Raw genomic sequence first — 11,986 nt, 5'->3', positions numbered from 1 at the left:
ATTGCAGTGTGTTTAAGGGAGGTTAAATATTTGTGGAGCTAAGGAGGTAAAAACAAATAGATAACATTTTGTTTTTGTTTTGTGTTCTTGTTTTTATATTAATTTACTTATTAGATGTGTATTATGTATTTCTCTTTACATTAATCAGTAAGTGGATGCTTAAATCCATCTAAAGCATAGCCTCATAGCCTAGGAAGAGTCACAGAGAGAGGACAGAGGATGTTGCACCTTATTAAGCCCTGTGAGCTAATTATGTTTGTGGTTTATGAACTCACTCACTCTCTCATTTTACTGCTTTATCCTCCACATGAGGGTCGTGCAGGGAGTTGGTGCCAATCCCAGCTGACATAGGGTGAAAGGTGGGGTACACCCTGGACAGGTCGCCAGTCCTGAGTATGAGCTATAATCTGCACCCAGGGAGTGATGCCTTGCTCAGAGGCACCCCCAGCCCTTGGCCAGCATGTGTGTGTTCACTACTTGTGTGTAATAAGAATGGGTTAAATGCAGAGGATAAATTCACTATCACTAATTGGTGTGTGTGCAGAAAATACTTATTGTAATTATAACATTTAATTAATTAAACAATTGATATTATAGTAGTCAGCAGGTGAAATGAGGCTGATGATGTCAACAGTGCGAGCAGGGGAAAGGCGGTCCTGTTCAGATCTGGTTAGTCCTGTTACATGGAAACACCTCCTCTATTTTTGACACCCAAAGTGACTGAACAAGCTTGTGTACGATCAGACTTTGTAAGACATCATGGAGCCAAGTGCACCAGCCGTGCTGCTGGTGGCTTTACTGGGGACAGCATCAGCTATCAGCTTTTATGGAGACAGTGTCAGTTTCATGCCCCTGAAGAAGAATAAGGACGGCACATTTAGGGTACAGAAACTCGCTCATCACCTTCACTAAATGTTTTGTATTATCTAAGTTATAAAAACAATCCACTTGTGTTTTCTGTCTACATGGTTTAAGAATCAGTGCAAGACATCTGTCATTTCTAAGACAGCAGATATTGTAAATGTCACTTTTTATATTAATATTTCCTTTTTTGATGTATCTTTGTATTTCAATTTTACCCTTCTGAGCTCAGTTTCAGTTATCTGGTAGACAATCCTTACTGTTACGCTAAATTAAGTAATCTTTTTCTTTAATCTTTACTGTGTATTGTTTTTAATCAAACAACTACACAACGGAAAAACAGGACATACATACATAATGATAAAAGTTAAGGTATAAGTATAGGTTAATTATCAGGTATCCATGAATAATGTTCTTCCTTTTCTGAATAAGGGCAGACATTTTGTAGATTAATCTGGCAAATTACCAAAATTCCTTAATGCAAGCTCCCTGAAGGATGAACAGATTTCAAGCATTGTTTTTTCACACAGGTTATCCCTTTATTCATAATAATAATAATACTAATAATCACTTATCTGCTCTGTAATTTACTGTTTACACTCTTGATAGGTTCTGTAAGCAAGTTAGGTCAATATATTACTGTTTATTTTTGAAATGTGTCTGTTTTGAAGAAAAATATGGAGGTGTTCAAGTGGCCTTTTTTTGTATTTTCTACTGCAGACTGTCTCAAAAATAGTATCTAACTATGGCTAACTATGAATTGATGAAGAGAATTCCAGAGACACCCTGACTTTTGACTGAAGGCAGAAGGTGGAACTATGGCCAGGGTTAGATGTAGAGCCAATGAGGAGAAATTCAGTTTTATTGCGATTTTATTTGAGAAGGTTGTGAGGAAATGTTTAGTTTTCTGAGTGTAATCCTTTTTTGTGTGTTTTTAATTGGTATTTTCATGCTTTGATTTATGTATTCTCTTTTTAATGCCGTGTGTCTGTAATGCTTTTATTTTGTAAAGCACTTTGGTCACATGTGGGTTGTGCAAGGGCTATAGGAATAAAGTACATTACATTACATCAGGAGCACTGGGCTCCGTGGTAACTTTATGTCAAATGTAATCATACTTTTTGTAAACTTCCAATTAATTTGATATTTATTTAGTGGATAAAACATATATAGAGAACACTTGAGCTCAGTGATAGCTGTCAGAATGCAACACTCTTTAACACAAACTTCAACTCATGGAGAGAATGTTGATGTTATGAGGAAAAAAACCCTTGGTGTCGGAAACAGTTACCATCACCATCATTTCCTCATTTATGCCACTAGCAGTTAGACAGTCATGTTGATATGTGTGACACACAAGTAGTTTGTTACGTACATAAGAGGAACATAAGGTCACACTTACATGTACTGTATGGTTTCTGGGTTGTATTTGTTTGTAAAGCACATTTCAACTACAGAGAAATGACATTTTCTTTACATAAAATGTAAAATTCATCACGACACATTGCAAAAGTAAGAAAGACAAAGACTGGAAGTATTTACAAGAGATTAAAACATGTTTAATTAAGAAGTTAACTGTGTAATTAGCTGGTTTATTAAGAATGCTAAAAAGGAAAGTCTTCAGTATTGAGTTAAAAAACTACTTCTTTATGTTTACATCTGATTCAAAAGATAGAGACTAAACCTGCGCCACGTAATCTCGATAATTCAGAACAAAGCAGCATTTTAGAAATGTAATTTGGTCATAAACTGTGTAGCACTTTATAAACTTGTACAAAAAAAAAAGAAAGTGACATTTTTCACTCAATATCATCACTGCACTGTACCTGTTGTGACCTTGCAGGTGTCCTTCAGTCACAGACAGAACGGCAGGAGCAGCTGCTCAGATGAGCTGTCCCTCAACTGTGAGAGTGGGGTCTGCACGACGTTTGATCAGTCAAGTGTCCTGCAAACAGACCAGAATGCCAAAGGTGACAGCACGTGGTGCCAGACTGAGGGATTCACGACAGCCACTGTCTCAACCAATGAGAAATACTTGAGTCTGAGGTAATCTGACGCCAGGCTTGCACATATACACAAGCCAGTTTTCATGTGCGAGTGTTGCCAGTGGGGACAGAAACACAATTTAGCCACTAAAGGCTCACCTAATAAAATCTAAGTGTACAAGATTTTGTTTGCCGCTTAATCTCAAGATCATTAAGATCCATTTCTGAATGTTGTCTCTGACTCAATTACACTCAAAATATAGTCACCATTCAAATTTAATCCTGAGTGCAGAACAGAGAGAATAGACCCTCCCCCCTGAGTCAGTCTGGTTTGCTACTAACATCTGAATATGAGTATTTCATATACATATTATATTTAGTTTCCCCCCGAATTTATTTAATTTATTTAATCTTTTTCCAATCAGGTGGTTGATTTTTAGATATACATTAATTTGTATACTACCACCACCATTACTACTACTACTACTACTAACAATAATAATAATAATAATAATAATAATAATAACAATCTAAATAAATTGTTTAAACTTTTCCAATGTTCTTGATTCATGTGATTAAATATAAAAAATTTCTTGGATTTAGATTTGTTTGAACAAAAGATTTGTGAAGGAGAGAAGTATTCAGTGTAAAAAAAGAAAGTTTTTGTAAAAAAGTAGAAAATGGGTTTGTACCTGTGACTGGAATGACACCAAACTAGTCAGTAGCATGTTTCGTTGTATGTAAGGCCCCCTGATCCCTTTTACACTGAGCCCCAAAGTCTCTAGAAACCCCCCTGAACCCAACACATGGGACATCAGTGTGGCATTAAAAAGAATTTAGAAGAAAATGATTACCTTCACCAAGCAGGAGTTGTTAGAGAGTTTTTTGTGTGTGTGAATATTTGTGTAGGAGCAGAGTCCGGTGATATCTGAACACGGGCAATGATATTTATTATTTTATTTTATTTTTCTATTGACTGATGTGTGTAGTGGCTCGGGCTGCTGCTGGGCGCCAAATGTCGGCGGGAAAACAAACTGGACGACTCATGCCGAGTTGGACTTGGGAACTCGCTCCGACTCACACACTCTCAACATCTGTCCTGTGACAACAACAGTGTCGTCTCTCAGGTGCAAATTCTTTCCTGTTCACAGTCATGATTACCTTTCTGCAGGTAAAGCGGAGGGCAGTATTTTTTGTTTCTTTATTAAACAAAAACACGTACGACACACGTGTCTGGCAACTTGTCCATTCAGTATTTACTCGTTTGCATAAGAACAAAACAGAGACCAATGAAATAAAGAAATATGAAAGTTATTGTCTTGTCAAGTAAACACATGACTAAATTAAAATGTATTGTAATATCATGTTATTTCCAAGGTAATAGTCAGGTAACAGTTCATTAATGATGTTTTTTCATTCTATTTTTATTGGTTTATTAAACTAAAGCATTAAATTAAGACATTAACATGTTTCATTATTTTACGTTAAGATGGTCACACAATTTAATTTGTTTTAAAACGTGAATAAAATAAATTTGATCGATTTGTGTACGCAGGGTGCCTCAGAACTGTTTTTCAGGGATTCGTCTTCTGGCTCATGATCCAGACAGCGATGACGTGAAGTGCACCCTCAGTGCCGGAGCTTCACTTCCCTCAAACTTCAGTCTGGACGTGGTAATGCCATTTTCACCTAGCGACTATTCATGATGACACATTAACGATTAAAAAAAACAAACAAAAAAACGTTAATGTTTCTTCTTAATTAAACATATTAGTCTTTTATTGTGCATGTCAATGCTATAGTAGGTAGATATATACCATAGAATAGCCTTGACCTATTTCTACCTGTGTAGTAGATGACAAAATATTTGAATATTTAAAAACTATAAATTGCAATGAGAGCAGATTTGTGCACAATACAACATTCCTGAATCATCGTTAAACTGTTTACATCTTTGCAGGCGGAGTGCATGCTGACAAGTGCAGGTGAAGTCGGTGTTGGCGTCCACATTTTCGAGCTGATGCTGGAGGACTTTCCCACCCAAAACATCACAGTGACCTATGATAATGGAATGTCGGTGTTTCATGAGGCTTCGGACATGAACGCGACGCCTCTCTGCAAAGTGAAGCTTCAGTTCCTTGTGGAAAGTGAGTGATGCTAACGCGCTGTCCATCAAGACACACGTCTGATGACGACCGTCTGACTGTGAGGAAAACGGATTCAATCTCATCTGATCTCTCGTCAGAGGCGTTTTCCTTGAACCTGTTGCAGCACCCTTACAAGCCATATTTGTCTTATAGCCTCCTGTCTCTGTTTTCAGTCCTGCCTCCAATACCACGATGTGAAATGGGTCACGTGCAGCCCATGTTCTTATCTGGGACTCCATCACACGGGGATGTTCTCCATGCCACTGTGGGGCAGCCATTCAACCTTCGTGCTCAAGCACAGGCTCATCACAGCAGGTATTTATTTACCTATCAAGCTTACAATGTGCAGCTCAAAAGGTATTACTCACAACTAAGAGATGGTTTGTTTTCCGTGTTTATCTTTGTTCCCGAAGCATAATGGACTTCCAGGTGAGCGGCCCACAGAACATGAGCAAAGTGTTCATAAGTGGTGAACACGGAACAGCTGATCTTACTGTGACGTGGACTCCACAAAAGCAAGACCTGTACGGCTCGATTCCCTTCTGCTTCACCGCAGAGACACCAGAAACGTGAGTGTCAAGAGAAAAAGGTTGCCAATGAGCAGGAGACGTAATCTCAAGTTTTATTAAAGTCAAGTAATGTTGCAAGATGGTTCAGTTACAGAGTAACACAGTTTGAATGTTACAGAGAAGTGCTTAGAAAATTACAGTCTGAAGAGTCTCCTTTTATTCTCCTCTCCAGCACTCAGACGCTCTTGTGTAATTTCTTCCAGTCGCACCAGACAATAATAAATCCTGTTCACGTCTTTCACGTATTTCCCCGCAGTATCACTTTTACACATGTGTACTTTCCCAAACATGGTAATTGTGCAAGCATGGAAACACGTCACATGATAGAGGAACTACTAATTATACATCAATGAATTGTAAGTTCAAAAAGAGGTCAACATACAAAAGTGAGTGTTTTCATGTGCACGAGCAGGAAACATGTGCTGCATGTTACTTACTGCTTCACAGTTTCTTTATATATGATAGTGAATTTGCAGTTATCCAGCACCTGTGAAGGAAGAAACACAAGATCCATTGATTATATAAACGTATATATATTTTCCCTGGATTCTCAGCATCCTTTTATCATTTTCATAATAATAATTGACCAAACTCCTGTAACACATGTAAAATTATATTGTGTAATATCTTTCATAATTTATATAATTTATCTTGCATTTTTGCCCTGAAACGTCTCTCACTTTTGTCATTCAGCCAGTCAGAAATGAGGTGTGTTGTTGTCTTGGTGACCCAAGCCTCCATCCTTCAAGGTTTGTTTATATCCAACTATCTATATATTGATTATCATCTATAACAAATGAAGACTCTAAATGGACAGCAGGTATGAATGGTTGTTTGTGACCTTAAAGGATAAAGGTCATTTATTTTGCCAACAACATACTTTTCCTTAATCTGTCCTATATAATGTTAATTAAATCAAAACCTGGCCAAAGTGTTCAATAACACATGTAGAAGTTACCAGACTGAGTTTATTTTCTACTTCTGCAGATGCCCACAAGCACTGTGCATAGGTTTAATCAAAAGAAGGGTTGCATAATTTGTGAATTTTCCTGATCCAACAGTTGAACATGTCAGGAATCAATTGTTGGTCAATTTGTTAGCAATGAATAATAAAGTCAAAGCAGTCTTTGACTTATTTCAAATTTCAAATGTAATACACACAGACTGTAGATGAAAAATGGACATGGTCTTCTGGTTTGCCGAATGAGGACAACCTGGAAATAACAATATATTTATTAACCACCAGGGGACAACTCTGATCCTTGTGAAAAGATTCCCACTTCTCACTTAATTTGTACCATCAGTAAATATTTTCCTGAATATTCATGGTCTAAGTCACTAGTTATTGTTCTATTTGATGGCTCAGATGTTCCTGACATATACTGTACATATCGTCCATCCAGAGGAGAGGACATTTGTTTCTCTGCAGTTACATGCACTTGAAGAGTCGTGGTCATCACCTCTCGAGGCACAGCTGTAGTTGCTCTAGGTCCCTGTGAAAGTGCTGCTCAGAAGCTGCTTCATCGCTTCTCTGCTGTGATTTCTTCTTCTACTACCTGAATTCGTAATGACACATCATGTGAGGCCCTTCCATAGGACTAATAATGGAAAAGAAGCAAATTTGGTGTCACTCATAGTGGGTCAACGTTAAATACACAACTTTCACCTAATTTACTTTCACTTATTTAAGCTCAAATATTTCAAACTGATCAGAATTGAGATCGTCACAGACCGAGTGGAGGGAGACACTCTTCTCTTACGTAATGACCCTGCAGCCAAACCTGTGGGAGTAACATCATGCAAAAAGTTGGTGTGAATGCACCACGAGGCCTCATTTGAGATAAATAAGGCCCTTAGTCTCAGAATATATGACCATCTAGAGGTAATGTAGAGATATGTCACATGTGAGGAGTTTAATGTGAAATGTTGTTTGATTTAGGCAAGGCCATAGTTGAATGTTCGCCCAACAAGATGATGGTGACCCTGGACAAAGCGTCCATGCCTGGGATTGACGACAAGTTCCTGAAGCTGAGCGACCCATCGTGCTCTCTCACCGCCAATGACACACACATCATGGGCAGCATGTCGTTCAGCACCTGCGGCACAAAGCTTGAGGTGCAGAGAGACATTTATGTTTTTGGACAAAAATATTTAAGCAGTATTATGATTTTATTTTGAATGTAACACAAGATGTTTTTGTTTCCTCTTAAACAAAGGACATTGGTGACTACATCGCATTCACAAATGAGATCAACTCCTTTGAGCTGCCTAATGAGATTATAACCCGTAGGAAGACGGTGAAGATCGGCTTCTCCTGCCAGTTTCCCAAAACCATCAGCATCTCCAACTACTACAATCTGCATAAGTCTGACTACATTTTCACTGAGTCCAGCTTCGGGAGCTTTGTCTACACCTTTGACATATTTAAAGATGCCAACTTTACAGATAGGGTGGAGGCCAGCGCCTACCCAGTCGAGGTGAAGTTGCTGGAGACAGTCTATATGGGCATTCAAGCACAGTCAGAGCTACCAAATGTGAAGTTATTTGTGGAATCGTGCAAAGCTACTCCTGATGACAACCCTGAAAACACCCGCTCCTATGACCTCATCAAGGACGGGTGAGAGCTGATGCTTCCTATCAAAATGAACTGTGGTAGTAAGAGGTAGTGATCCATAATCACAGGTCACCGCCGGCCTGGGGGTGCAAGCTCAGTGGGGACCAGAGCACTCCAACCCCTCACAGCCACTCTAGACCGCTCTGCTAATTATCGCTCCCTACTTCAGTCAAGATTTACCCTGCACACAAAAAATAAAAATTCAGCATTGTATTTAAATATTTAGGTACGACAGAGTATTAAAAAACGTTGTTTTTTGATGAGATTAATCTCGACATGTCGACTTTAAAGGTTGATTAACTGAAATTAAACTCCACAAAAGCTGCCACTGAATCTGCCAAGCGTCATGTTGACTCAAATCTCGACATGATATTCTAACATTCTTTTTCTTCTATTATTAGATATTATTATATGTTAATAACTGAGTCAGAGATTCCCTCACATGTCCTGGTGGGTACAACAGAATAACATTTTAGCCACTTAACTGAAGACTCATTTGTAAAAATCTACTGTATATCTGCTTAGGTATATTCTATCCTAAGGAGTCGTTACCAGTTTTATCTTGCGGTTACACTGCCTCTCCCAAAAGGGTTTGTGTCACTCTTGAATCCACTTACTTTACCAGAACAAAATCCATTAACAAAACCAGTGACCGTAGCTCAGAGGACACAGGAGACAGTGGCTGAAATTAGTTTTCCCTGTGGTCCCTTCTTACAGCCACGTTTCACTGAGCTTGCACTCAGCACACAGAAAGCGAAAATCCTGGACTATCCCCTTTAAAGTTAGTAAAAGATGAAAAAACAACCATCATTCATAAGAAATGTCTTTGATTGTATGTGTCATCTTTTTCTTACAGGTGTATGAAAGATGAAACGCTAAAGATCTACCCAACTAATGACACTGTGTTCAACTTTGAGATTCAAGCGTTCAAATTTACCGGAATCGATGATCAGGTAAGTGCAAAGCAAAGAAATCAGTCCGACAATTTACTGTAAGATAAGACAGAGTAAAAACCATATCATATAAACAGCCTAATTAAGAGAAAAAGCTGAGGAAAAGCTTTCTTGATAACATATTATACTCTAATGAGTTGCAAAGTATATCATATAAGTCTACATCTGATCTATTTATTCTGCTGCACCGACATAAACGGTCTATAGGACTATATGTATAAATGGCACATTACACTTTAACATTCAGTCAGCGTGTGATGTTTTCCAAGATTAAACAAGTTAGACAGTAATGACAGTATGGTAGAGTAGCAAAAATAAAGGGTCTGGCAACAAAATATGTGGTGTTAATATAAAAATGTTGAAATAAGACTTGGATTGTCCTCTAGTGGCTGCACTGCAGTATGGATCATTAATCCTGTAGACTTAACAACTAAACCAAAAAAAAAGCCCAATAAAGAATCACTGACATCTAATAGGGAGACTCGAGATTTTAACACTCACCCCTTTCTTTCCGAAGTGCGTAAGGAATCCACGGTGGCTTTCATAAACCAGAAAGGATGGTACATTTTTGAAATTGCATTCACACTGATTTGTGTGTGACACCTTAAAAAGTTTTATTTTATGTCTTTGTATATTCTGACTGGAAACAACACAAGCGGTAGCTATGGTAACATGCAGCACGACACCTCCACCCTCTAGAAAAAGGAAACCAGGCACAGATAACGTCAACCTACCCTAAGAAAACTCAATGTGGTTTGCTCAGTGGACTCTGAGTGTTCTCACCTGCTGCCTTACAGGTGTACATCACCTGCTCTGTCATTATGTGCGAGTCTGGCAGTCCATTTTCCAGATGTGCCGAGGGCTGTCTCCCAAATCCAACCAGACGCAGGCGCAGGCGAGGAACGAGCAAGCAGACAGTCAGCCACACCATTTCCCAGGGTCCTTTGCAGTTTGTTGGCCCGTCTGAGCCACACGACAACAGTGTGATGCAAAGGAGTGACAAGCTTGAACCAGGTTAATATCCACATTGATATCTACCCTATCTACCAATCTGTCTATCTGTCTGTCTGACCTAAGAACTGCTGTGTCGTTGTCTTTCAGTGAGTCCTCCGCCAGTTCCTGAAAACACCATGTCCAGGAACTCAGAGGGAGAGTGGGGAGGGCAGATCCTGGGAAGTCACATCAGCACGATCGTGTTTGCCAGCGCTTTCATAGTGTCACTGATGTTGATGATTGTGGCTTTTCTGTACATCAGAAGGATGCGAAACCAGGAAGATCGCAAAGCTCTTATAGTTTCAGTCTATGAAAACTAAGCCCAACTCGTCTCTGAAAACTTTCACACACATTTTGTTCAGTGTGTAGGAATTATTGGTGATTTACTGAAACCCTGTAACTTTGCGTTTAATCTGTGCATGTGGAATAAAATCTAGTCTATGGCCTTCAGGTGACATAAAAACACACAGAAACCCTTTTCTTTTGGCTTGGGACACACCACACGATTTTTTTACCTGATTTTATCACAGTTGGGCAGAGTCTGCACCAGTCAGCACTATCTGTTAGTGTGCGAGGGGTAAAGACTCCAATCGTTTTGGAAACATTTGGGAAAGCACCTGGCCTTGAAATTGCATTGTTTGCTATTAAAATACGTACATATCATGTTACATGCAGTAAGTGATTTGTTCTTTTGCTATGACACCTGTAACCTTATGAGGAAATCCCCTTTAGTTCAGCCTGTGTTCCTGGTGTTGAGTCACAGCCATCGATATAAAGAGCTGATTCTACGGTAAGGAAAACACATTGATTCTACTTTATGTGTATTCAAATAATATAACATCCACATGAATATCAACTATCAACTCGTCGAAATCCTACACACTGGACCTTGAAAAAAAATGGGATCTTTTAACACTTTGATACTTTCCTGAACACAGAGTATATATATTGATTCTCTACTTCTCCTGATCATACTATCCATTAAAGTTGGCTTTCTAATGCACACTGATCAGAGATTGTACATTTTATGTGGGGAAGTTAAATTCGACGTGATTATAGCGCATGTTCAGGTGGTGGTAGGGGGGCCTGAGATTTATTCCAGGAGTGGCTTTTATGTCGTTTTCATTGCTGTCATTCTCTGACCACAAAGCAGGGAAAGCTTTAGGGTGTGGCTGTGGTTATGAGCTAGTACCATCCAAGAGGTGAATGATAACTATCATCCATCCATCCATCTTCTCCACATGAGGGTCATGAGGGGTCGCTGGTGCCAATCCCAGCTGACATAGGACGAAAGTCCATCACAGGGCCTGATAACTATCATCCCTATTACAGATCAGTGTAAACTTTAGAAATTTCCCACTTTCCAGGCCTTAGTGAGAGCACTGGCCAAACGAATCATGTCAGGTAAATATTCTGGCCCACTGTGCTAGTCAAACAATATCACATTTATGCTTTTACTCTCAAACAGTTCACCACCCATGCCTGTTCTTCCCAGTGACACTGTTTTTGTCTTGTTTTTGTTAGATCAAAGTGGATTTAACACTTTGTAGCCATTGCGTGACAACAGCAGTGACTCTTGTCATCAGGTATTTGGCATGTGCCAGTCAAGGATTAAAATGATGGCTATGCGTAAATTCTTTGTTTGTGTGCCCATAATCTTGTTACTTGTTGTGTGGAGTTATTCTCCCATGATGAAGGCATGTCTAACTATTTGGGTGTGACAGATATAGATCCTGTGTCTCGCATCTCAACAACTTGTGTAATTGAAACTGAAAATGCAAGTGCAAATTGCCATATCATTGTTAGCTTATTAATACAGTATGTCGTGGTGAGAGAAGTAGGGCTATATAGATTTGTATTCACA

General features: G+C 39.0%; 1 protein-coding gene across 1 annotated transcript; it reads left to right on the top strand.

The window, feature by feature from the left end:
* Nucleotides 1-744: 744 nt before the first annotated feature.
* LOC131459974 (uncharacterized) lies at nucleotides 745-11,131 on the top strand. The gene is made up of 13 exons (XM_058630174.1): nucleotides 745-882; nucleotides 2,705-2,907; nucleotides 3,836-3,973; nucleotides 4,402-4,519; nucleotides 4,807-4,993; nucleotides 5,167-5,308; nucleotides 5,407-5,562; nucleotides 6,256-6,311; nucleotides 7,502-7,677; nucleotides 7,779-8,179; nucleotides 9,033-9,129; nucleotides 9,927-10,143; nucleotides 10,231-11,131. The coding sequence occupies exons 1-13, from the start codon at nucleotides 760-762 to the stop codon at nucleotides 10,440-10,442; spliced, it is 2,226 nt and encodes a 741-aa protein (XP_058486157.1). The 5' UTR covers nucleotides 745-759; the 3' UTR covers nucleotides 10,443-11,131.
* The last annotated feature ends 855 nt before the right edge of the window (nucleotides 11,132-11,986 follow it).

This window comes from Solea solea, chromosome 5 (genome assembly GCF_958295425.1).
Source record: "Solea solea chromosome 5, fSolSol10.1, whole genome shotgun sequence".
NCBI classification, from domain to species: domain Eukaryota; kingdom Metazoa; phylum Chordata; class Actinopteri; order Pleuronectiformes; family Soleidae; genus Solea; species Solea solea.
This window is presented reverse-complemented; position numbering and strand designations above follow the sequence as displayed.